The 26,181-nt window shown below is 54.1% G+C and overlaps 1 protein-coding gene and 1 non-coding gene across 2 annotated transcripts; one reads left to right on the top strand and one right to left on the bottom strand.

Moving 5' to 3' along the window:
- Window positions 1–16,946: 16,946 nt before the first annotated feature.
- Glrx5 (glutaredoxin 5) lies at window positions 16,947–23,444 on the bottom strand. Its single transcript, XM_048362383.1, has 2 exons — window positions 23,065–23,444; window positions 16,947–17,399 (listed from the first exon to the last, which is right to left on the bottom strand). The coding sequence occupies exons 1-2, from the start codon at window positions 23,363–23,365 to the stop codon at window positions 17,221–17,223; spliced, it is 480 nt and encodes a 159-aa protein (XP_048218340.1). The 5' UTR covers window positions 23,366–23,444; the 3' UTR covers window positions 16,947–17,220.
- Window positions 23,445–24,621: 1,177 nt separating this feature from the next.
- Window positions 24,622–24,904, top strand: LOC125363695. Its single transcript, XR_007213288.1, has one exon. It is a non-coding gene; the product is annotated as a small Cajal body-specific RNA 13 (non-coding RNA).
- Window positions 24,905–26,181: the final 1,277 nt, after the last annotated feature.

The raw sequence follows: 26,181 nt of genomic DNA, 5'->3' as shown, positions 1-26,181 counted from the left end.
CCTGCCTAGAACCGGCTATGGGACGTCACTAAGGGCTTGAACAGAGCTCACTCCTTTGATGAGACTTTATACTCATTCATTCACAGCACTGGCTACATGCTGCTGTGTGCTGGAAACCGGTATTGATTGGGCCAGGACCAGGACTTGAGGTTCTAGGAGCGGGGAAAGGAGGAAACACCGAGACGTACAGGGGCCGGAAGAGAAGCGCTAGCTGTGTCTTGAGCGGAAGTAGCTGGGGAGGGAAGGCTAACCACGGTGGGCTCCGGGCTGAGTGCTCCGGCAGCTCTTCATGACAGGATAGCAGGGGAAGTGCAGACATGTCATCAGAGGGCAGATGAAGCCCCACAAGGGAAGGCAGTGGCCGCCATATTGCACAAGGTGCTGACAGGACCTTGCCATGAACCAGGCAAAGGCAGAGAGGGCAGGGCCTTGGGGAGCGGACTGAGTGGTATGTTCCCCCTTAGGGAAGGGATCTATCCGGCCAGACCAGTTTCAGGTCAGTGTGGCGCTCTCAAGGAGGAGAGACAGAAACACGATGGTGGGGGGGGGGGGGGGAGGAAGGTGCCTGAGACACCCAGCTCAGCCCAGCTTAGCCTGGTACATCCTCAGGAGCTACTCCAGACCCCTGAGCCCTGGTACCCTGGATGGGGCCCATCGTCTGCTCCTCACCAGCTCTCTGCTGCCCCCTACTGCTTTCTGGAGGCAACTGCACCCTTCCTGGGAGCCTTGTGAGGCTTTCCCTAGATCCCTTCCCAATTGTAGCCAACTCTTCTATAAGGATGCCGTAGTGAATCCTTTGGGCCTTGAAGATCCTCAGGCCTCTGGGGCTGCTGCTCCGCCCTGATGTCATGATGTACATGTAAAATGTACCAATTCCTGTGGCTGCGTTCCAGAAATCTGTGGACACAAAAACGTGGCACAGAGTTCCACTCAAATCATAAAGCTTTGTTCTTCTTTCGTGTTTGAATCCTAAATTCCCAGCTGGTGTAGCAAGCATGTCCCCAGAAGTTTAGGGGGGAGAAGTTCTCCTCGGTCTTTGCAACTGGCAAGAGAAGAATCTAGGCAAGACTCAAATGTAATAAAAGTAGTAGGAAAGTTTATTAGCAAAGAAACAGGGCAGCTGGGCGCTGGTGGCTCACGCCTGTCATCCTAACTACTCAGGAGGCTGAGATCGGAGGATCGCGGTTCAAAGCCAGCCCGGGAAGGAAAGTCTGTGAGACTCTTATCTCCAATTAACCACCAGAAAACTGAAAGTGGCGCTGTGGCTTAAAGTGGTAGAGCCGCTAGCCTTGAGCTGAAGAGCCCCACGAAACATGGCGGGGAGAACTTGGAGACACATGCTGTATTAATGAGCAGCTCGAGTGGAAATACAGACGCACCATCTTCTTTGCTTTAAGCCTTATACTCCCTCAAAAACCGCAGCATTCATGAAAAGAAAGAGAGAGAGATGACTTACCTCCCGCTGGCCCTGCCTGATTACCTACACTAATTGGTGTAATTGGTGTTTTCTGAAAGCACAACGGGGATATCTTCAAGAAAGATGCTTATTCTGGAAAAACAAACACTTGAGAAAATAATGCCTCTTGCCACAAAATATGGTTCAAAACTTTTCCTTATGTCAAGGGCAGACACTTGTCTTAAGGGAGTCTTGTGACAAAATCCATCCTTTCTTTGAACAAGTGCCTAGACGTCAATGGCTGGAGTGTAACACGCGGGTCAGGCTGCTGGGAGCCCCCAGATGGCAGCCCATGCTCACCGCCCTCCTCCGATCCTGCCTGCTCACCTGCTCAGCCTCTCTCTGAATGATGGGCACCATCAGCCCGGGGCCTGCCAAACCCAGCCTCATCCCCTCCCTCCCCAGCCTCCCCCTTCACGCTTGCACCCTGCCTTATCTCCATCAGCCAAGCCCTTTAGCCCTCCTTCTCCCTATCCCCTGCCCTCACCAACCCCACCCTGCCCTGTTGCTATGGAATTCCAAGTCCCCGGAGGCTCATTTGACTCCTCATGGACGAGAGGCTGCACTCTGGTGGTAGCAGAGGCAGAAGTTCCCAGCTCTCCTGGCTGGCACTACCCGGGCACCTAGCAGAGAAGAATGTCTTCAGTTCTCACTGCAGGCCCAACTCCTACTCCAGCATCCCAGGAGAAGACGAGGAGAAAAGGATTCTCATCCATCACAGGCTGGGATGCGAGGCAGAGCAGCTGATTCCACTCTCCATGATCAATGGATGGACAGATCAGTGAATGGATGGGATGGACGGATGGATGGATAGGTAATGGATGAATGAATGGGACAGATGGATGGATGGATGATGGATGGATGGATGGGACAGATGGATGGGTGAATGGATGGGACAGATGGATGAATGGATGGATGATGGGCCGATGGATGGATGGATGGATGGATTGATGGTGGGTAGATGGATGGTGGGTGGGTGGATGGATGGGACACTTTTGTGTCAGTCCTGGTGCTTAGACTCAGGGCCTGGGTGTTGCCCCTGAGCTTTTTGATCAAGGCTAACATTCTATCATTTGAGCCACAGCTCCACTTCTGACTTTTTTGATGGTTCACTGGAGATCAGAGTCTCGAGGACTTTCCCGCTGGCCTCACGTGGTAATCCTCAGATGTCAGCCTCCTGAGTAACTAGGATTACAGGCATGAGCCATGGCTGCCTGGCTTGGACTGAGCGACTTAACCCAAGACTGGTCTTCATTCACTGTGGGGTGCCAGGACGTCCTACATTTACCCTGGGTCATGCCCTGTCCAGCTCCAGTGAGCGTTAAACTGCAGAGGAGGGAAGACCTGAGAAGGAGCCAGGCTAGACTTGATAGCCACACAGGGACTGGAAATCCAGGGGCTCTGGAGGAAGGGGGCTGGGAGAGGACGAGGAGGGCCAAGTGACCAGCGCTAGAGACGTGGCTGAAGAAAAGCACGAAGCTGTCACAGATCTGTGGGGTTCTGGCCTCCAGGGCTGTGTTCCTGGGCAGCCTGGAGGGAGCCCATCCTGCTGGGCCCGCGTGGGGCGCTGGGCTGCGGAGCATGGTGAGCTGCACGGGCGCTGGTCTCTGCCGGCCGGCTGGGGCCGAGCGCGGGCTTACAGGGCCGGGGGGCTGCACACTGGGGATGCTATTACGGCAGTGTAATTGGTTTCTCAGAGGTGATTTACTCCCGTGGCTAGCACACTGGAGCAGCCGAGGGTTTCAATCTACCGACGTTGAGATTGCCTCTGCAGCCTTGCCCCCCCCCCCCCCGGCAGTGGGGGAATGCTACGGGGACAGGCTACAGCTCCCCGGGGGCTTGTGGGAGAGGGGGAGGGCATAGAGGAGCTGGAGATCTGCCCCCCCACCCTCAGTGAGAGGGAGGACCTGCACTCACAAGACTAAGCAGGCTGGGACCCCAACACTCCCCACCCCCAAGGGGGCGCTGCCAGGATCCAGGCTCACCCAAGGAGAGGGCGTGTGTTCCCACCTCTGCTTTGCCCCCCCCCCCCTTGCTAGGGGTGGGTGGTAAGTCACTGGGGCTCTGAGTCAAGGGGCTGCCCCCCACCCCCACCCCACGGGTGTGAGCTCTGAATGGGAAGATGACACAACAGAAGCAGGGGGCCAAACAGGTCCAAGGTCGGCCTCGATCACATTCAGATCCTGCAGTGTATTGCTTCTCTGTATCACCACCCTGACAATGCCTGAGGCCCACCAGATGCACCCCCCCCCCATCAACATCATAGGGTGCCCGGGGGAAAGCAGGCTCTGGCATCCTTTCAGAAATCCAAAGCGGAGGTGGCCTGGAGGATTCCGGGGTTTCCCGGAATGTGGCCCGCACAGCCGGTCCCCCTGGCTGGACTCACCTTGCCCTGGGGAGCACCCCGTTCTGCATCTGTCACTCTGAGAAAAGCCACAATGCCAGCTACCTCCTGCCGGCCCTCCCCGCAGGTCCCGGAGCAAAGCCATCCTTCCCATAATCCTCCCCGCCTCTTCCCCCTCACCTTCCCTCTCTTCCAGCCCCATCCCAGGAAGAAAACTCAGAGAACAGCCCCTGACCCCTTGGCCTCCTCTCCCCGCCCTTCTTCCTCTCTCCCGGAAGTCTCCAAGGCCCTTTCAAGGGGCTCTATCATCTCTTCTACCAGCCACTGGGGTCCCAGAAGCCTCTGGGCTTCCCCTTGATATGCTAATGAGGGAGAGAAAGCCATCCCCGGGCCAGGACAGGCTCGGCTCTGCCGGCTGCCTTGGGCACGAAGGCCCGGGGCTCCCCTGGAGCAAGTGGCTACCAGAAAGCTGGATTTCAAAAGGAGAAGAATGAAGGCACCATGGTTTCAATGTCCAAAAGGAGGTCCTTAGGACGTGGCCCTGGTAACCGTGGCCGAGGAAGGGGTGCCGAGGCCGCCCCACGTTTGCTTCAGGTGTCCGAGCAAGGCAGACAAATGCAATCCACACCTTTCATTCTAAGGGTAAGGAGCGTGGGGTCCCGAGGTGGTGGCCAGAGCGGTTCCCGTAGGGACTTGGCGTGGCGCGTCTAGCTCAAGCCGGGTTTGTACACCCCAGGCCCAAAGTCCGGAAGGCCCACCTTAGGCCTGGCCACTTCACACCCCTAGGACAAGTGAGGAGAGAGACAAGGGCAGAGGGAGGAAATTCGTTCCATGGTAGCCATGGGTCTTGCTCGTCACAGAATACTCATGAGGCAGGGGAAGTGGGTCAGAGGCAAAGTGTGTTGGAAGGCGAGGGTAAGAGGAGGCGCGAGCGGCCCCTTAGCTCTTGGTGGGTTGGTGTAAGGCCCAGGCTGCCTCCTGCCACACCAGGTGAGGAGGGGGGGAAGGGAGGGGGGAGAGAGGAGGGGGAGGGGGGAGGAGGAGGAGGGTGAGAATATAGACTTCTGGGAGTAAGAGCACACCGTGGAACCCAGAAATCAGTAGCCCTATGTAGGCTTGTGGGGTCCCCCTTTTATAGCCCTGGTGATGAGCCTCAGCCGCGCTCATCTGGCCGATCACTATCTACCTCCCCCACCGGAAGAGACACTGGTCCCCTCCACGGCTGCTCCCAGGGGGCTTTGCTGCCCTCAGAGCCATTATCTCCACTTCCCTGGGGCTTTAGGCAGTGGAGCGGCCTTATCTCTCCCTCCCTCCCTCCCTCTGCTCAGGTAGTCTCCAGAGCTTCTGGCTCCTTCCTCTAGATGATGCAAAGATGGCGTTACTTGTTTGAGGGCACTCCATCCCCTCTTTCCTGGATCCCAAGACGACTGATTGTAAAGGGAGCGCAGCAGAGAACAGTGCCGACCAAAGGGCACAGATAGAGTTGGGGGAGCTCCAGGGCTCTGCAAAAGCATCTCTACGGTTGTATGAAAGAACCTTCCTGAGGCTTGAACTCAGGGCCTGAGCACTGCCTCTGGCTTCTTTTTGCTCAAGGCTAGCACTCCACCACTTGAGCCACAGTACCACTTCTGGCTTTTTCTGTGTATGTGGTGCTGAGGAATGGAACCCAGAGCTTCATGCATGCTAGGCAAGCGCTCTACCTCTAGGCCACATTCCCAGCCCCTGGAAGACCCTTTTAGCAAAGCCATACATAGTCTTCCTTTACAGAAAGTTTCCAACCCCTGTACTATACTAAATAGACGAGGCGTCGGAGGTGACCGGCATAGCTCCTGACCGTGAACAGGAACTCACCCAATAAGCGCTCGTGGTGCTGCTGCTGTTGGAGTAAGTGTTAGTCTCAGTCCCGGGTTAGATGGGCTCAGAGTGCACAGCCATCTCTGTCTCCCCAGGCTGCTCCCAAAGCAGACGGAAACCCAGCTGACAAGGTGACACCACGGAGACACAGGCAGCCCACCCGAGGCAGGCTCTCAGGAAACAAAGCATCTATCTCCAGGGAGCAAAGCCAGCCCAGGCAGGAAAATCCGTGAGACTCTTACTTTCCATTAACCACCAAAAAGCCAGAAGTGGCGCTGTCGTTCAAGTGGTAGAACACTAACCTTGAGGAAAAACGAAACGAAACAAAACTCAGGGACAGAGCTTAGGCCTTGAGTTCAAGCCCCAGCACCAGCTCAAAAAGAAAGACAAGGAAAGCGAATCTATTGACAAAATGATCCTGAAGTTCATCAGGAAGAAGCTGGGGGGAAAATGAGTTAGAGAAAAGAGAAAAAGGAAGCATGGGCTATGAGAGATACTCAGAAGGAAGTTTTCGGGAGTATCTCATTTAATAGTCCCAGTATCTCCACGTTATTGACTGTGATTAGCCTCACCTTGAAGATGGTGGAGCTGGGGCACAAGGCTGCCCAACCATCTCCAGGCAGGGCCCCAAGTGTGCCCTGTGCCCTGTGCCCAGGCCGTACCCGAGCCAGTGTGGGAGCAAAGGAAGCGTCTGGGCTGCAGGCTGCCTTTGGAGTTGCCCCCGAGCAAGCAAATGTGATTCGCACTTTAGGAATGGGTCAGGTCACTGAGGAAGATGGACGGAAGAGGAGCAAGCCTGAGCCCCAAACTCTCCAAGGCTAAGAATGAGGAGAGAAAGGCTTCTCAGCTCAGATAGCCCTGAAAGGAGACCTGAACCCACGGCCCACGGGCCATACCCAGCCTGCACCTGTTTCTGAAGGATAGAGTCACCCAGGAATTACATGGTCCCCCCCCCCCCCAGCTCCTGAAACTGGAGTCTGAGCTTAGGGCCTATGCTTGCTCATCTGACACTTTACCACATAAGCCAAGCTGTCAGTCTGGTGGGTGTGTGGGGGGGTTGCTTGTCCTAGGGCTTAAACTCGGCCTGGGTTGGCTCAAGGCTAGCACTCTAGGAACCAACCCAGATGCCCCTCAGTAGAGGAATGGATCAGGAAAATGTGGTACATATACACAATGGGATTTTATGCCTCTATGAGAAAGAATGGCATTGCTCCATTGGTAAGGAAATGGAAGGACTTGGAAAAAATTATACTAAGTGAAGTGAGCCAGACCCAAAGGAACATGGACTCTATGGTCTCCCTTATAGGGAATAATTAGCACAGGATTAGGCTAGTCACAGCAGAGGATCACAGGAGCCCAATAGCTATACTCTTATGAACACATAAGATGATGCTAAGTGAAATGAACTCCATGTTATGGAAACGACTGTTATATCACTGTTGTAATTACTTTCAACATGTGATGTGAAACCGTAGCTTCTAGTATTGATGATCCTCTTGTATCCCCTTCCTGTGGTTGTACCTGCACTATCTCTGTATCTTATCTAAGTACATTGGAAACCATGTATACTGGTATTAGAACTAGGAAACTGAAAGGGAATACTAAAATCGAGAGACACAGGGTAAAAAAGATAAATGACTACAAAAGCAATACTTGCAAAACTGTTTGGTGTAAATGAACTGAACAACTCATGGGGGGGGGGAAGGGAAAGGGGGAATGAGGGAAGAGGTAACAAACAGTACAAGAAATGTATCTAATGCCTAATGTATGAAACTGTAACCTCTCTGTACCTGTTTGACAATAAAAAATTTTTTTAAAAAGGCTGGCACTCTACCCCTTGAGTCAAGGCCCCATGTCTAGCTTATTGGTCGTTGATTGGAAGTAAGAGTCTCATGGACTTTCCTGCCCGAGTAGACTTCAAATCGTGATTCTCAGATCTCCGCCTCCTAGGTAGTAGCCAAGATTGCATAACCCACAGGTGCCCAGAAACTGGTTATTGTTTTCAATAGGGTCCTGTAAATGTTTTGACTCGGGCTGGCTTTGAACCATGATTTTTCAGATCTCAGTCTCCTGTGTAGCTAGGCGAACAGGCTTGAGCCACTAGCACCTGACTACGAGTTTTATATTTTAAGTACTTCGTGGCAATGGGGCAGCAAGAATTTCTATTTCATGACGTGTGAAAATCACAAGAAATTTAAATCCAAGTGTCCATAAAGACAGAGCCATATATACACACATGTGTATTTTGTGTGTATTTCTTTGCTTATTATTTGGGGCTGAAAAGACACTAGGGGTTTCAACTAGAAAGTTGGAATAGGATTGTGTTTTCTAAGCCCAGGTGTCTGGGAGGTAGCGAGGCTGACTTCCGTGGCAGAATCTGGGACGTGAAGAATCGGGCTTTACTTGGGACGTACATAAGTCTGCTCCGTTTGCTTTTCGTGGTTTCAGGGTTCTTGGTGGAAGCCAGAGCCTCTTTCTCAGCCTGGTAGACAGAACCAGGGGGAAGTCACCTGGGTGAAGAGATCATTCCTGAAGAAGCGGTGCCATCTAGTGGTGGCTGGTGGTGTGACACACCCTGTGACAGAACACCTTTTTGGGACAGCAGCATTCCAGCAACCCTTGAAGGGCTGGCTGAATGTGTCACTGTCTGGGGTCAAACTTGAGACTCTGCAAGGCGGACCTGGCTCGTGTCTGCCTGTCACGGGGCCAGTGGGCCATTCCACATAGGATGACACACATACACACATGCGCGCCGCCGGGAAAAGTCACAAGAGGCCCCTGTTCGGAGCGAGGCTCTAGCGCTGAGCCCCACAGACCAGACTGAAAATCCAGCGGGTTCACTATTCGAATCCCACATCCCCCAACCAGAGCTGAGCTGCCTGCCTTGCAGGCCTCAAGGTCAGAAGCACCAGCTGTGACCCAAGCAAAAGACCTAAGCCGGTGACATCCATTTCTTTCCCAAGAATCAACCCCCACCCCACGGCCCCCTCTTTTAATAACTCTAAATAACGTCTTTCTTTGGAAGTTTTACTAGCATGAAGCAACCTTGGACTGAGAAGGTGGGCCCAAAGCATTTAATCCAGATGGATCATCTGACGTCACTGTCAACTCATCACAGAGGCAGGTCCATGACACACTGCGGTTAAAAACACTAAGTCTCTTGCACGGAGGTCCCTAGGATGGCACAGAGTCAACAGAATTGAGACAGAGAGTTGGGAACCGCTGGCACGGCTGCACCACAATGCAAACTCGCTCAGTGCTGCAGAACTGGCAGCTCATGCCTGTCATCTGAGCTACTCAAAGCCAAGGTTCAAAACCAGCCTGGGCAAACTCAAGACTCTTATCTCCAACTAACAGGAAAGAAACACAGAAGAGGAGGCACAGCCAGACTGGTCAAGTGCTGGCCTTAAGTGAAAAAAAAGCCATGTGAACGCAAGAGGCCCTGAGTTCAAGCCCAAGTACCAGTACAAGACAAAACCCCACAGAAGTAAACATCAGGAGAAGCAGCTTAGAAACAGACATGGGCAGCTCTGGGGAGAGGGCCAGGGTGGAAAGGAGAAATGCAGGAGGCTGTTAATTTTCATTAGTGGTTTATAAGTACCATTTGAGTAATCACATGTATGTGTTATTGAAGAAAATTGAATTGGAGCTCGTTTAAAATTCAAATGGCGGGAGCTATAAAGATGCTTGCTTTATTTGACTACATTGCCAATACCCAGAGGGGGACAGAGGGACAAACTGTGACAAAGAGAAGGGCTGAGAAGTATGGAGGGGCCTGGCAGAGAGGAAAGGTCAGCAGGCCAGGCGGTGGCTGGGGTGGGACAGGAAGTGCAGGGCAGCCTGGAGGGGGGGCTGGAGGGGACAGGAAGTGCAGGAGCAGCCTGGAGGGGGGGGGCTGGAGGGGACAGGAAGTGCAGGGCAGCCTGGAGGGGGGCTGGAGGGGACAGGAAGTGCAGGGCAGCCTGGAGGGGGGGGCTGGAGGGGACAGGAAGTGCAGGAGTAGCCTGGAAGGGGGGCTGGGGTGGGACAGGAAGTGCAGGAGCAGCCTGGCGGGGGTGGGGGGACAGGAAGTGCAGGAGCAGCCTGGAGTGGGGGGGCTGGGGGACAGGAAGTGCAGGGCAGCCTGGAAGGGGAGCTGGGGTGGGACAGGAAGTGCAGGGGAAGCCTGGAGGGGGGCTGGGCGGACAGGAAGTGCAGGAGCAGCCTGGAGGGGGGGGGCTGGAGGGGACAGGAAGTGCAGGGCAGCCTGGAGGGGGGCTGGAGGGGACAGGAAGTGCAGGGCAGCCTGGAGGGGGGGGCTGGAGGGGACAGGAAGTGCAGGAGTAGCCTGGAAGGGGGGCTGGGGTGTGACAGGAAGTGCAGGACAGCCTGGGGGGGGGCTGGGGGGGACAGGAAGTGCAGGAGCAGCCTGGGGGGGCTGGGGTGGGACAGGAAGTGCAGGAGCAGCCTGGAGTGGGGGGGCTGGGGGACAGGAAGTGCAGGGCAGCCTGGAAGGGGAGCTGGGGTGGGACAGGAAGTGCAGGGGAAGCCTGGAGGGGGGCTGGGGTGGGACAGGAAGTGCAGGGCAGCCTGGCGGGGCAGCCCCAGGTGACTTCCGCTGTCTGCAGTTCCACCCAGTTGGCATGTCCAGTCCGCCCGCAGGCCTGCGTGGCCTTTCCCTGGGACACTGTGTTGTGCCAAGTCGCAAGACCACCCCCAAGAACACCACCGAGATTCAGACACTCCGAAATGCAAAAGCAAGGCAAGGCTTTATTTAACGAGCTGCCAACTCGGGCCTTGTCCTACCCACCGACACAGCGGAGGTTAGGAGGAAGCCCCGAGCTGTGATTACACAGGGCTTATAAAGGCAAAGAACAAGGTTACAACAATCAGCTGTGCAAGCAAGATTAGAACACAGGTACAAATCTGATTGGCTCAGGGTTCGATTCTAAAATGGGGTTCACGTGGTGGGGCCTGACTTCAAAGTCTGGCACCTCATTTCCCCCTTTTTCTTTTTGGTACCTTGGGAGCCAATCATGGCTCCATTCTGTCCATTTCAATGGCTTGCATGTCTAGGGGATGATATAGAGGTAAGGCATGGGCCAGTAGGGCCCAATGTAGTAACCAAAGGGCCTGTCACCATTTCTTACAAGAATAGTCTCTGTACCTCTGTTTTGCATGCCTCTAGTTTATCCTGCCTCATCTTCACAAAAACAACTCTGGTCCCTTGATTTTAAAGGGGGGCTGATGGGTGAAGATCATCCATCTTCTGTAACTTCTTCAGGCTGACTCAGGGGCGTAGACCTTACCTAGCCAGGGACCTATAACCTTAGTCTCAGTCTAACTTTCTTTTCTTGAGGCGAAGGCAAGGTGGCTGAGTTGGGTGCTTGGAGACCTCCCATGTTCCATCACGGTAGTTGTCATCCAGGGCAAAGGGGTCAGCTGGCCTGGCGTGGAAGCAATGAACCCAAGTGGCGATGCCGTCTAGGGTCCCTTCCACCGTGGTTAATCTGTTGATTGGGGGCATTGGCAAGCTGACAGGCCTTTAACAGATCTCAATAAGGACACAACACAATCTCAGATCTACAAGCTTTCTTTCCTAAACAGATGTATCAGCTTAAAATTTTAGCTTTTATCTGCATCGGAAAAACTGAAGCTCACAGGCAATCTGAAACCAGGTGCCGCCCTTTGCTTACGTGCTGCTTGTTTCAAAAGAGCCTTTTTTTTTTTTCTTCAGTCCCAGTTACTGCATGGCATGAAGACCTTTGAATTTAAACTTAGTTTTGCATCATACTGCAGTCTTGAACATGTTCACACTCACACATGCACACACACATTTTCAAAAGATCTTAAAGCACGCTGAATAAGCATCGGCCGTACATTTTAAGACAAAAACCTTTAACAAATGATTTTAGCATTCTCCAGCCTCATTTTCTGCTTAAGAAGGCTGGGTGGGGGTCCCCCTAGAGTTCTTTCTGTGGACACTCACACTCTGATTGTGAACCATCGCCTGTACATCTTTCCAATGAGCTATGCAGGTTTGACACAAAAGAGACTGTTAGACTTACAAACAACACAGAGATGACAACGCAGCATGGTGAGGTCACTCCCTGCCACCTGTGGGTGGCTTGGGCTGGCCCTACATCCACCCCGTCGGCGGCTGCGGGTCAGGACTTGGACTTGGGGCTGATGCGTCTGTGTCCTGGGCTGTCGGCAACGGCGAGTTGACTGGGCAGGACCCTCCGGAGCGGAGGGCACAGCTGAAACATTTTCCTCAGAGTCCTCCTCTTGTAGAGTTAACTGGGATGGGGAGTATGGAGCGGGAAACATTTCCTCCTCCATGCTTCCTCCCTATGTCAAAGCTCCCTCAATTTCCTCAAAGGTGGACCATTCTGACTTGCACAGGGTGATCCACTTTTCCTTTTTAAGGGCCACACCTTGGTTCTGAGCTATCTCCTTAACCTCCCTCCAGTGAGCTAGGATCAAGTCTAGGGGGCTAGATGGAGGTCCTCAAGATAGAACGTTATCCATAGCTCTGATCAGAAGTTCAGTCCAAAAGGCTACAAAAAACAAAACAATAAAAAAGGAGGAAAACACACAGGCCTGAGAACAAGAAAAGCTACGAGTTGGAGATCTCCCAAGCTGGCCCACAACCTCCTACAAGGGTGCAGAAGGAATGGACCCGAGTTGGCCCACAACCTCCTGCAAGAAGGAGTGGACCCGAGTTGGCCCACAACCTCCTGCAAGGGTGCAGAAGGAGTGGACCCGAGTTGGCCCACAACCTCCTGCAAGGGTGCAGAAGGAGTGGACCCGAGTTACGAGTTGGAGATCTCCCAAGTTGGCCCACAACCTCCTGCCAGGGTACAGGAGGAGTGGACCCGAGTTGGCCCACAACCTCCTGCCAGATAAGCAGAAGGAGCAGACCCAAGTACAAGGTGGGCGGGTTGAGTCTCGTTTAGGAGGTCCTCCTGGTCAGTTCCGGCCAAAACACAAACTGACTCGCGCCCTACAAGCAAAAGCAAAACAGACAAATTACAGGACAAGACAAATGAACAGTGCTGTTTTCTTACCTTCGGAGTCTGGGATCTCGGGGTCTCTGGGGCCATCCCGGACGAAACCCCAAATGTTGTGCCAAGTCGCAAGACCACCCCCAAGAACACCACCGAGATTCAGACACTCCGAAATGCAAAAGCAAGGCAAGGCTTTATTTAACGAGCTGCCAACTCGGGCCTTGTCCTACCCACCGACACAGCGGAGGTTAGGAGGAAGCCCCGAGCTGTGATTACACAGGGCTTATAAAGGCAAAGAACAAGGTTACAACAATCAGCTGTGCAAGCAAGATTAGAACACAGGTACAAATCTGATTGGCTCAGGGTTCGATTCTAAAATGGGGTTCACGTGGTGGGGCCTGACTTCAAAGTCTGGCACCTCAACTGGGCGGCTGCCACGCGGCCACTGACCTCCCGGTGGGAGCTGCGCGGGGGTGCACAGGACGGCCAGCGGCCTCTTTCCTGCAGGACTGAAGGCGGCGGGATTTGGCGGGGAGGCCCACCGTCTCCTCAGGTTACAGGGACCGCACTCCACCCTGCCAGAGCTGCACTGTCTGCGGGCCCACGCCGGCACTCATTCTGCCAGGATAGGCTGGAGAGCAGAGCTCACCCCAGCCCTGCCCACCACTGGGCTGACCTCAGGGCCTCTAAGCAAAACACAGCATACGCTGTGTGGCCGAAATACCACAGGGAAACCTCTTGGAAACCTCTTGGTGCAGTTAATACACACTGAAAATAAACAGAAAGTGAGTCAGGCCCCGGTGGTTTGTGTTTGCAATCCTAGCTACTCAAGAGGCTGAGATCTGAGAAATGTGTTTCAAAGCCAGCACAGACAGGAAAGTCCATGTTATCACCAATTAGCCAGAAAAAGAGCTAGAAAAAAAGCCAGAAGTAGGGCTGGGAGTTTGGCCTAGTGGTAGAGTGCTCACCTAGCATGCACAAAGCCCTGGGTTCGATTCCTTGGTACCACATACACAGAAAAAGCCAGAAGTGGTACTGTGGCTCCAGTGGTAGAGTGCTAGCCTTGAGCAAAAAAGAGCTCAGGGACAGTGCTCAGGCCCTGAGTTCAAGCCCCAGGACTGGAAAAATAAATAAATAAATAAAAGCCAGAAGTAGAGGTGTCGCTCAGTGGTAGAGTACTAGCCTTGAGTGAAAGCATCATCACCAGAAACCATGAGGCCCTGAGTGCCAGCCCCAATAGTAGCACACACACACACACACACACACACACACACACACACACACGCACAAAGCGGGTCACTTGCTAGCTCAGGATAGTGATGGGAAACATGGGTAATCTACAAATAGTCCTATATTTCATCAGCAAATTTCCCATGACACTTCTCCCTCCTTTATCTGGCAAAAAGCATCCCTGCTAATTACTATCAACACAAGCTCATAATCCTTGCAGCTGATAAATTAGAATTAGCTCAAGGTTGACCTGTGCTCTTTCAAGTATAACTCCCCATGATAAAACCCTATTGTAGTTCAGAAGAGACTTTCTACTGTAATATGAAATAGCAATAGTCAAAAAAAATCAGTGACAGAAAGGGCCAGGCTTAGTGGTACATACCTGTAACTCCAGCTACTTAGGAGGCAGAAGTAGGACCACAGTCTGACATGCACCTGTGTTTGCAAAACAAACCTTGGGTAAGGCTGGAGTGGTAGGGTGCTTGCTTGCAAACATGAGGCCTCGAGTTCAATCCCAAAGGGGGGAAGGAGTAGATTACTGGCAGTCAGTCAGACTATAACCTTAGGAAAATAGTTTACAGTAATCTTTCTGGCTGAACACCCTCTTGTGCCCTAGCGCTGCTGAGATGCTTCACTCCGATGACTGTCAAATGCATCGCATGTGGTCATTTAGTGTCAGAGACAAATTGCCAGCTAATACATGTGGACGTATCTGGGTTCTCTTTAAACCCTGGACGTGCTGAGCGCTGGTGGCTCACACTGCAATCCTAGCTACTCAAGAAGCTTGAGGTCTGAAGGTCACCGTTCAAAGCTGGATAGGAAAGTTCATGATGCTCTGAGCTGCAATTAACTGCCAAAAAGCTGGACGGGGAGCTGTGGCTTTAGCCTTGAGCAAAAAAAAATCCAAGGGGGGCTGGGAATATGGCCTAGTGGCAAAAGTGCTTGCCTCCTATACATGAAGCCCTGGGTTCAATTCCCCAGCACCACATATATAGAAAATGGCCAGAAGTGGCGCTGTGGCTCAAGTGGCAGAGTGCTAGCCTTGAGCAAAAAGAAGCCAAGGACAGTGCTCAGGCCCTGAGTCCAAGGCCCAGGACTGGCAAAAAAAAAAAAAAAAAAAAAAATCCAAGGAACAGCGCTCAGGCTCTAGTTCAAGCCCAAGGACTGGCACACAGAAGCAAACCCTGGAGGTGGATACTGCAGGCAACAGAACGCCCCATGCAGCGAAACACAGTGGAGACGGTCCTCCATCACAGCCGTGATCTTGCCAGGCGCCTGTCCTCCTCCAGCTCTAGCCTGGAGAGCGCTGCTCTGGTCCCCAAGCACAGGACGCTTAGGGACACACTGAGCTGGGCCTGGCCCAGGAAGAACCGATCGCTGCTCTCAGCCCGTGCCGCTAGGCTGGGGCACTGCGAGGACCTCCGTGACTAACCCCAACCAAGGAAGGAGGTTCCGGGTTGCCCTGCACGCTGGCCACAGTGGCCACGAGCAGAGAAGGGGCAGGAGGCAAATCAGAGCTCGGATGGCTTTGCAGGGAGAGGGGGGTTCGCTGTGCTGTACACCAGACACGGCAGGGGTGGATGGGGAGGCTGAGCGGGTGCCCGCAGGAGGCCCAAGCTGGGTCTTCGAAGCCAGCTGGGCCTTCATTAGTTCCCGCGGGCTCCATTCCACGACACTTGACTCAGAGAACTGCCCAGAAAATGCCTCCCCTTCCACCCCACTGCAAGATGCCCACTCGGCCTTTGGACCCTGCGCTGGGGCCCCTTGGCTGAAAGCACAGCCTCCTTCCAGAACACAAGGTGCGGGCCCGCCTCAGGAGTCGCCGCAGGCTGGTGCACAGCCTGTGATACCCTCAGTCTCTGGGGTGGGGTGGGTGCGGCTCTACCTCCTGCCCGCAGGGAGCTCGGGGCCTCTTGGGAAGGGAATGGAGGTCAGGAAGGTGTCAAGGAAGTGGCCATCGTGGGAAGGCAGCCTTCCTCCTACCTCTGCAGCCCCAAAGAGGCATTTTGTGTGTGTGTGACAGTACTGGGGCTTGAACTCACGGTCTCACACGCTCACTTAGCTTTTTCACTCAAAGCTGGAGCTCTACCACTTGAGTCACACTTTAAACTTCTGCATTGCGCTGGTCTCTCGGACTCACCTGCCTGGGCTGGCTTCAAACCAGGATTGGTGGATCTCAGCCTTTTGAGTGGCTGGATTACAGGTGTGAGCCAATGGTGCCTGGCTAGGGACGCGTGTCTAAGCATGCTGTGCGGCCCCTCCGGATGACGGAGAGCTTCCGGCAGGGTGATATACCTGGAACAGGAGGGACCCCCTTTCTGTGGGTCACTGGGGAGCCCTCTGGCTCTTCCGCCTGGGAGGGAGGAGCACTGTAGAAGTCTTACCGAGACACCGTGGTGGCTCACCTTGGGAAGCTAAGGCAGAGGCAAGCCTGGGCTACATAGGCCGGAATAAAAAGTGAGACCCTGTTTCAAAAAACAACAACAGTTCAGTTGGGTGCTGGTGGCTCAGGCCTGTAATCCTAGGTACTCAGGAGGCTGAGATTTCAGGATAAAGGCCCAAAGCCAGCCCAGGCTGGGAAGTCCTTGAGACCACCAGAAAACCAGAAGGGGTGCTGTAGCTCAAAGTGATACAACACTAGCCCTGAGCAAAAGGACTCAGAGACAGTGCCCAGGCCCTGAGTTCAAGTGACAAGAAACCAAGAGAAGCCCACGGTGTAGAGTCCAGGGGAATGCACCTGAATGTAGAGCTCGCTGAGCAATGGAAGACCCTCAGCTCAATCCCAACACTGTCAGAAAAACAACACCCCAAACCCCATACCTCAGTGCCTCTGCCCGCCGCACGCAAGCAGCAGTTCTGCCGGGGTCAGCAGCTGGGCGAGCATCTTCCTCCAGCCTCACCCGCCTCCACTGGGCCGGAGGACCCACCCTCCACCACGCCCCCCGCCACACCCTCACACCTGCCTCCCAGAGTGGAGTGCAGTCCAGCCCTCCCTGCCCTCGACGCCATTCTCCTGGCAACTTTAGTAGCTGAGCAGAAGAACCCGGTGCGGATCAACCACTCACACGCCACGTGCTGAGCGGGCCGTTTATTTTTAAAAAGGACACCCCAGCTACCACATTCTCTTCTTTGTCCATCATTTTTCTGCATAGAAGTTACAAAAACGATTGGGGGCTGTTGCGTCTTTGCCAAGTGACTGATGCGAAGAAGACAACACCAGAAGGAATGGTGTCCACGACGGGACACTCTCACGCAAAGGGCAAAAATACACCCAGCTGGCCTGCTGGCGGCGTGGTAAGGCTTTTCCAAAAGGCAGTGAGTCTCTGCCCCCCAGGGCGGCGGCGCCCTCACTTGGAGTCCTGGTCCTTCTTCTCGTCCAGGAGGGCGGAGCGGATCCCCAGCTTCTTCAGTTCTTCCACCAGGTCCCCGTTCTGGTGCATCTGCAGAAGGATGTCGCAACCCCCCACAAACTCGCCATTGAGGTACACTTGTGGGATGGTAGGCCAGTTGGAATAATCTTTAATGCCTGCGGGGGGGGGGGGGGAAGTGGAGCGTTATCCAAATGATCAAACAGGGTGTTCACCCCTGCCCACACCCGGCAGAAGCCCCAGCCTCCCCCTGTCCCCCACCCCACCCCACGCCAGGACACCGTCTCACTGTCGAGGGGCCAGTGTGGGGAGCCCTGGGCAGGCCACCTGGTCTCGGCTTCCTCCCACCTCCCCTGGGGAGGCTCTGCATAAGAAGTGGTGCAGAGCTGGGCACTGGCGGCTCACACCGGGAATCCCAGCTGCTCAGGAGGCTGAGCTCTCAAGACCAAGGTTTGAAGCCAGCCCGGGCAAGAAACTCTGTGAGACTCCTACTTCCGGTTAACCAGTAAAAAGCCAGAAATGGAGCTGTGGTTCAAGTGGAAGAGCACCAACCTTCAGTGAAAAAGCTCAGGGACAGTACCCAGGCCCTGAGTACAAGGCCCAGTACTGACATGGGAAAAAAAGTGAGGAGAATGGATGATGAATGAAAATACACAACGAATCCCTCCTTGAACAACAGCTCTATGTGCATATCCACTTTGCTTAAGTAACAGGGCTAGAGAAAGCCAGGAGTTACAGGCTCTATCTTCTCTAGACATCACAACCCAGCCAGAACCAAGTGGCCACAAGCGGGGTGTGGTAGCCCACACCCATGGTCCTCTCAGAGGCAGGAGGATGGTGAGGTCTCTGCCAGCCAGCCCGGGCTGCACAGAGCCCAGTCTAGCACAAAAGCAGCCAAGCCTGCTTCTCAGTTACTCTGGGTGTCTACCAAAAATAATAAGTCAGCTAGATATTCAGGAACTTCTGACCCCTGGGGTGTATTTACAGGATTCAGAAGGTAGATGCCTGCCTGATTCAAGTTTGTCAGCAAGGGAGCTTCGTGCGAGGCTTGGGGTTGGTTCCCACTTTTGACTCTGCTCTCAAATACAGTCCGTGGGAACTTCCTTTACCACAACGCAGGCAGCAAGCCTCTCCTTGCAGGATTAGATGTCTAAGGTATCGGGAGCGCCCTTTAATTCCCCTAAGCTTCCTTACACACTTTTTTACACAGAGAAATCATGTGTGTATGTGTGATGTAATAGCAGCCTTTTCAATCTTCCACAACAGATTTTACCCATTGCTTTTGGCGAGGGTCTAATTTGTGAAACACACTGGACCTCAACATAAACCGACTGTTCCCTGCAGGCCATCCAGAGCACAGGCTTAATGGAGTGAAGGTTTGTTGTAAGATGGATGCTGACTGAACTGCTGGGCACCCTCCTTCTCTGCAGAGCCGCCTCAGTCAGGCCCCTGAGCTCCGCTCCCGGAACTTCCATCAGGGCTGTTAGGGAGAAGGTCCTCTACCAAAACCCTAAACCAGCCCCCTTTGCCACGGCAGCGTCGGACCACTGCGCTCCAGGACACCCCAACGCTGGCGGCAGCCCAGGAAGCAGACTCCCGCTCACCAGCCCTCTTGCCAAGCGCTGGCCCATGACCGATGCACAGCCCCTTTCCTGGCAGTATCCAAGGTGCCTCATGGCAGGGCATCAAGCAACCGCACCAGCCTCCGAACTTGGCTTTGCTTGCTTGCTTCTGAGAAAGGATCCTCCAGCCTCAGCGGCCTGGGTACTGGGCTAGCGAGTGTGCACCACCACATCCAACTGCTACCCCTCCTTTTTTGGCAGTCCTGGGGCTTGAACTCAGGGCCTGGCCACAATCCCTGAGCTTCTTTTTGCTCAAGGTTAGCACTCTACCACTTGAGGCACAGCGCCACTGTCAGCTTTTTCTGTGTATGTGGTACTGAGGAATCGAACCCAGGGCTTCATACATGCTAGGCAAGCACTCTTCTGCTAAGCCACATTCCCAGCCCTACTTTCCATTTTTAAGATAGTTCATTATGTATGCTGGGTGTCAGCGGTTCAGGAGGATGAGGTTTGAGGATCTTGAAGTCCATGAGACTCTTATCTCCAACTAACCACCAAAACACCACAAATGGAGTTGTGGTTCAAGTGGCAGAGCACCAACTTTGAGTGAAAAATCTAAGGGACAGTGCTCAGGTCCTGAGTTCAAGCCCCAGTGTCCACAGATGCCTCCCCCACCCCCCCCTTCTGACTATATGAAATACTTAAGGAAGTATCTGATTATTCCTATGGAGTGAGGCGAGAAGGCTGTAGCAGTGAAAGACCACGCTTCCTAAGTAGAAAACAAAATTAAGTCTGGTGGGCCCAAAGGTCATTGTTTAGACACTTTATAGTTTTCAAAAGCTATGTTACTGTGAATTCTTAAATCTGTTGCTTGAAACTTAGAAAATCAGACCCAAGACTTTTTTGTTTTGGTGATGGTCCCCAGAAACCAACTCACATTCCAACCCCAGGCCAGAAATAGGAAGGCAGACAGTGGATTTGAAAATTCCCTCTGGGAGCTGTTTTCCTCCCAGGGCCTGATCTTGCTGGGAGGCACCGTGTCATCCCCCACCTCTCCCCCCCCATGCCAGGCTTGGGCGGCATCATTAAACAGCACCATAATTATAGTTTTCTTTGTCCCTGGCAGAATTTCTCTGCAGGGCTTCCAGTGGGGACTAATTCTGTGATGAGACAATGTCACACATTCTTCATCCTCGTCACCGGAACTACTGGAAGTGACCTGCCAGTGAAAACCAAGCAGTGCTCAGGAGAACTGCAGCCTCGGGGTGATGTGTTGGTAGCTGGGAGCCTCAGGCTCCTTGTCTGCAAAATGGGACTCACGACCTCTCACTGATTTACTGCACCGTCGCTGACTGTCGCTGGAAAGTTCCCAGCACAGGGCCAGGGCCAAGTGGTTGCTCGCTCCGTGCCAACGTCTCTACCCCACTCCACGGAGATCTGAGATCACAGTTCAGAACCAGCCCAGGCAGCAAAGGCTGTGAGACCCCGATCTCCAACTGACCAGCAAAAAAGCTAGACGTGGAGGTTGACTAAAGATAAGATAAGATAAAGATAAAGATAAGAACACCAGCCAGCCTTGAGTGAAAAAGCTAAGGGGGAGCACAAGGCTGTGAGTTCAAGCCCCGGTACTAGATAAGAATATGTGAAAGGGGGCTTTGAGTGTGGAGCCAGGCCACTGGGCAGGTACAGGGTACAGCTGGCCGCGAGGAACGGCTTCCAGCACTCTACAGTCGGAAAGGAAGCAATGATCAACAGCTAGCTAGCGGAGGGTTCTGCAAGCTCCTAGCACAGGCTGAGATAGGGGCCACAAACTGTGCACACGCATGCATACACACACACACACCTCCCCACTGCCACAGCCACTGACTGCCTGCTCTGCACAAGCAGACTTCAGCATGCTGGTTGCATAAGACACATCCCTGGCTCACTGCGGGGCAAAGGCCAAGTGTGCACCAACAGGTCTGGAGCAGCCTGGCAGCCTCCCTCTGCCAGACAGCGCGGCTCACCTGACTGTGCTCAGGGCCTCACCTGCCCCAACAAGGGGAGGCCCCACAATCACCCTGCCCCCCGGCTGACTTAGCACTGCCATTAACTGACACTCCTCTAAGCCACAAGACAGGTTACATACGTGTGTGTGTGTGTGTGTGTGTGTGTGTGCGCGTGTGCCTGTACTGGGGCTTGAATTCAGAAAAGGGGTGCTATCCCTTAGCTTTTCGCTCCAGGTTGCCACTCTACCAGTGGGGTCAGAGCTCCACTTCCAGCTGTTTGGTGGTTAATTGTAGATAAGCATCTCATAAACTTTTCTGCCTGGACTGGCTTCAAACTGATCCTCAGATCTCAGCCTCCTGTGTAGCTAGGGCTACAGGTATGAGCCATTATGCCTGGTATTAAACAATTATTTATGTAACATACTTATTAGCCAAAATGACAATCCAGTGAAATCTTTAAGTCAAGAAACAGGTTCTTTCCACTGTTACGTGAACACTTAAGGATTGAGATCAAAACTCAATTGTATAAAAGAGAAGACAGGAACATTCTTGCTATCAGTATTCATCCTTATTTCTGTTCACTTTTGTTTTATTAGCCATATTCTATTGTAGCTCATTTCCACTTATTCTAAACAGGAAATCATAAATAAACTCACAAGCCAAAGACCCTCAAAACATCATATTAAGCAACGTATCAATGACACAACTTTCTGCTGAGGGCCACACTGGCAATTTGCAGGGGCAGGCAACAAGGTCCCAGGTTGCAGGCTTCAGAGTAGTAGTGACTCTTATCTCTGAAGCCAAAAGCTGCTTTGGAAGGGCAGGACGCCTGCGGGCTTATGGATAAGCCTGAGCCTAGCAAACAGCTGACTTCTTGTTGATGAGGAACACATGAACATGACACATGATAATATGGTAAAACCTGGAAACAGTAGAGTGGCCTTCACTCCTCTGCCACAATCACCTTTTGGATTCCACCCACCAAAACTACCACAAAGGTGGGACCCACTATTGCCAAGAGATTGCTAAACTCTCTATGACTTTTACTATCTCCTGCTTCCTTATAAAACTTCCCCAAGTTGTTTCTCATCATTTTTTACTTTACTTCAAGAACAATGCAGTTAGGTGACTTGTCCAAGGCTGTGCCACGGGCTGGCCTCCTAGGATTCCGACTCAGGTTTGCTTTCCTGAACAGGAGCCTGCCTCAACAATGCCAGCGATACAGACTATAGTCAGACATAGAGAGCAGCAAAGCCTGACACTTAGGCCTCTCCCCAGCACACTGTGACCTAACAGGAGCACTGGACACCGGGGATATGTGAGGGGCTAGTCCCTGAAGTTGGAATGCATGACACCCCCCCTCCAGGAGGAAAGAGTGCAGTCTCCCCACTTCTCCACCTACCCCAAACAACCCAGGCCAAGAAGCTTGGTGGGTCCCAGTGCCTGCCCTCTCCTCTCCTCAGTCAAGTTGCTAATGAGCTATCAAGGTCCACTCTCCTTCCCCCAGGCAGTGGAAGGCCACAGGCCAGATAGGTCTGGCCTTTGCCTCTCTGGGATCCGTACTAGATTGCTTTCCTTAGCTTGGTGGGGCAGAACTCCTTGTAGCTTCCTCTTCCCACAAGCCTAAGCCCAGGCCCCACACGTGGTTCCCAGTGATTGAGGATCCCAAACTAAACAAGGTCCTTCCCCATCCTCCTGCTCCTCCCACCGGACCCCAACTAAGTCCCAAAGGGACTCGGCGTCCACCCTTGCCGTGTGTCTGTCAACTGAACGGCCCAGATCCCCCGGAGCTCCGAAACCCAGGGCCGGCCTCCACCCCATCCCACACCAGCAGCCCAGTCCATCTGCAAGCCGCCCTCCAAGGCTTGGGATTCCCTCTTTGCCACACTCAGGCAGCCCCCAAGGCCGGGTTGGGGGGGGGGGGAGAGCTCAGGCTGCTGATCACGTTTCTCGGACCCAACCAGAGACAAACGCGCCTCCAAGTGAGGCTCAAGAGAACCCCACAGCCCGAGGTGGCCACGGAAATGGAGCCCCGTAGATCCCCCCCCAAGATCAGCCGCAGTCCGTTAAGACCCTTCATCCAGACTGCACTCGGCGTCTCCCGACGCTGGCACCACCCCCCCAGACGGATAGGGGCCCACCGGGCCCCAACCCCGGCCCACGGGGTCCCGGCCTCTCGGGCCTCAGAAACCCCAACCCCGGCCCTCCGGAGCCCGGCCTCCGGGCCTGGCCTCGCGCGGCGACCGCGGCCGGCGGCCACCCGGCGGGCTGACCTTGCCGCAGCTCGGGGTCGTCCAGCACGTTGTAGGCCGCGTAGTCGCGGACGCCGTGCAGCCGCAGGATCTGTACCACGGCGTTGCTGAAGCCGCACTGGGGCCGCTCCGGCGTCCCCTTGAGGAAGACCACCACCTTGTCCTTCTTCACCAGCCCGTCCAGCCGCTCCGCCTGGCCGCCGCCGCCCGCGCCCGTGCCCGAGCCCGCCGCCCGCACGCCGGGAGCCCGCAGCACGACGCCGCCCGCGCCGCGCCCCCACAGGAGTACGGCCGCCGCCGCCCGGCCCAGGGACCCGCTCATCGCCGCTCGCTCGCCAGCGCGCCGGACGCAACCTCGGCGGCCTCCCGGGCTCCTCACCCGGCCGCGGCGGCCTGGCCGGTCGGCCCCGGGACCTCATTGGACCGGCTCCCGGACGCTCCCCTGATTGGACGAGCGTGGTCCCTTGGATTCCTCCAATCAGGTGTCTAGTCCCGCCCAGTGGGTGGGATCGGTCTTAAACGCGGTAGCCCCCGCGTCCCGCCGACTTCCCAGGGACGGTGGGCTACCGCATTGCCGGTTGATTGGAGAGAGCGGCTGCCCATCAAATCCATCAAAGTCACGCTGCGTGGCAACGAGAAACCAAACATCCTTCCGAGAGTCCGCGGGGCCTGCTGGGAGCCTCGGAGGCCTCGGGGGAACGGCGCTGGGCGGGGCTTCACCCGTTCCGCGGAAGGCCGGGAAGGGGTCACTTCCACGGGGAGCTTCCGCTTCCGGTGGCGGCGCCGCGGCGACGTGGGCGGCGATGGGGCGTAGTGGGGCCTGAGGCCCACCGGCGCCGGCCACTCCGGCCGCGGTGAGCGTCTGGGGGCTCCGGAGGGCCGCGGCCCAGCGAACCCCATCGGGCAGGAGGGAGCCAGGCCGAGGGCGGGGGGGGGGGGCCCAGCCCTACGCCCGGGCCCGGGGTTCAAGGCCAGCCTGGGAGACGGAGCGGGACACGAGGAACAGAGCCGTAATCGCAGCTCCTCCGAAGCCCGAGACGCAGGATCGTGGTTACAATCCAAGCCCAGACCGAAACATCCTCCCGACCTCCCCCATCGCCAGCATGGCTAGCAAAACGCCAGGCGGGGTGGGGTGGGGGTGTTGGTTGGGGGGGGGGGTAGAGCACCCGTCAAAGCTCGCCGGAGTCTCCTCGCTTACCACCCCAAAAGGAAAGGGAGGCCTGAGGGTGCTTACGCTTGCCCAGCACGCTCCAGATCTTGAGTTCGATCACCCCGCACTCTTGAAGCGACAAAGAAGTGGTTGGATTGGCTTCCTGAGGGGGCCCTGCCCCCCCAGTGCCAGGCGCTCAGCATCCCCAAGGAGACCCAGTTCCCGAGCTGGTGGCGTTCAGCGCTGGCGAGGGGAAGCAGGTAGGAAGCCCTGTGGGTGGGGTAGAGGAGGGAAAGAAGGCTTCCTTAGGCCCATGGGGCCTGCCCTTCTCACTCACTGTTAGACCTGCTGTCTAGCTTGGGAGAGGAGAGGTGCTCGGATTGGTGGACCCCCGCATCCACACCCGGCGTGCCCCTCCCCCCCCCCGTGGTCTGTAGTCTTGGCGCCCGCGCTGGGTTGGCTGTACCCCCAGAGCACCCCAGACTTGCAGAAAAAGCATGCACCAGAGGAAGCTGAGGCGTGGTCACTGGAGAGGCTGCGGTGACACGTGCAATTTTCCTCTGATAGTTCTTGGGTACTGTTGCCACGGCGATAATGACGGCTGTCAGGTGTGTCATTATCTATCCACCAACAGTGAGAGGAAGCTGCGCAGTCGAGATATTGTTTAGCAGACGGAGTGGTTTCTGTTGGACACTAAGTACTGCTACAAACTGTTTTTGTAAAAAACAAACAAACCTTGAGTCATTTATAAAAATACTGCAGAAGTGAAGAGGCGACCTTTATATTTGGGGGTTGAGGGGGGGAGGTGGTGCTCACATTTAAAATCAGAAAATCAGTAGGACAGCAAGAGAGACTTTCATGAAATTATTTGAGCCAAGCAAACTGTGGAAACCAACCCATTATTTCTCATGTGGACTCACCGTGTGAATCTGTTTGCTCTGCAGACCCAGTGATTCCAGATAAATGAGAGGAATGTGACTCGGAGATAACAACTCTGCTCTGCAACAGGCCCTGTTGCAGAAGGTGAATGTGGAATCTGGAACCTTCCACCATAGAGAACACCCTCAGTTCCTTCTCAAATCATACAGCTTCTATCCTATATGCTTGCAATGTAGGAGAGATTTCTTGTTTCTTTTTTTCAAGTATTGAGGCTTGAACTCAGGGCCTGGGTGGGTTTCCCTTAGCTCTTTCGATCAAGGCTAGTGCTCTACCACTTAGCTACATGTCTAGCTTTTTGCTGGTTAAGATTGGAGATAAGAGTCTCACTGTCTTTCCTACCCAGGCTGGCTTCAAACCCTATTTTTTTCACTTTTTACACAAAATAAATATTGGTGATTTGTTCCTGAAAAGCTACCTGGTCTCTTGCCTATTCGAAATGAGTTCCTTACTTGTAATGCCAAAGAGAGGGAGAAAAACTGGCAAGAAACATGGAGCAGTAATGGGAGTATCATATTTCCTAATCTACTGTGTAATACTGGCTTGGGAGAACATCTGTCCTTTTTGGTTGTCAAATGTTTATTAAGTTGGTATTATAGCTATCATTAAAAATCAGAAGTAGCTGGGTACCAGTAGCTCTTGTCTGAGTTTGAGGTCTGAAGGCTAAGGTTCAAAGCCAGCCCAGGCAGGAAAGTCCATGAGACTTATCTCCAATTAACCACCAAAAAGCTGGAAGTGGAACTGTGGCTCAAGTGGTGAAGCGCTAGGCTTGACATTCAGGGATAACACCCAGGCCCTGAGTTCAAGACCCAAGACCTGCACAGTGGCTCTGTGCATATGTGTGTATACATGGATATTGACTTTTGTGCTTTGTACATTATGATGACAACTGTAGTCCAGAATACCAGTGAAGAAATGGAATCCATAGTTTTCACCTTGTGTTCTCCTTTGACCTCGTGCTCCTTTCTCCCACTGAGGCCCAGAATCCTTGGCTGAGTGCCCTTAAGATTGTGTACTTGATTCTGGGAACTTTCTTTTTATTCCTGAATCAA

The sequence above is a fragment of the Perognathus longimembris genome, chromosome 14 (assembly GCF_023159225.1).
Source record: "Perognathus longimembris pacificus isolate PPM17 chromosome 14, ASM2315922v1, whole genome shotgun sequence".
NCBI lineage: Eukaryota > Metazoa > Chordata > Mammalia > Rodentia > Heteromyidae > Perognathus > Perognathus longimembris.
Note: the sequence above shows the minus strand (reverse complement) of the source record. Positions and strands in the feature narration are given on the sequence as shown.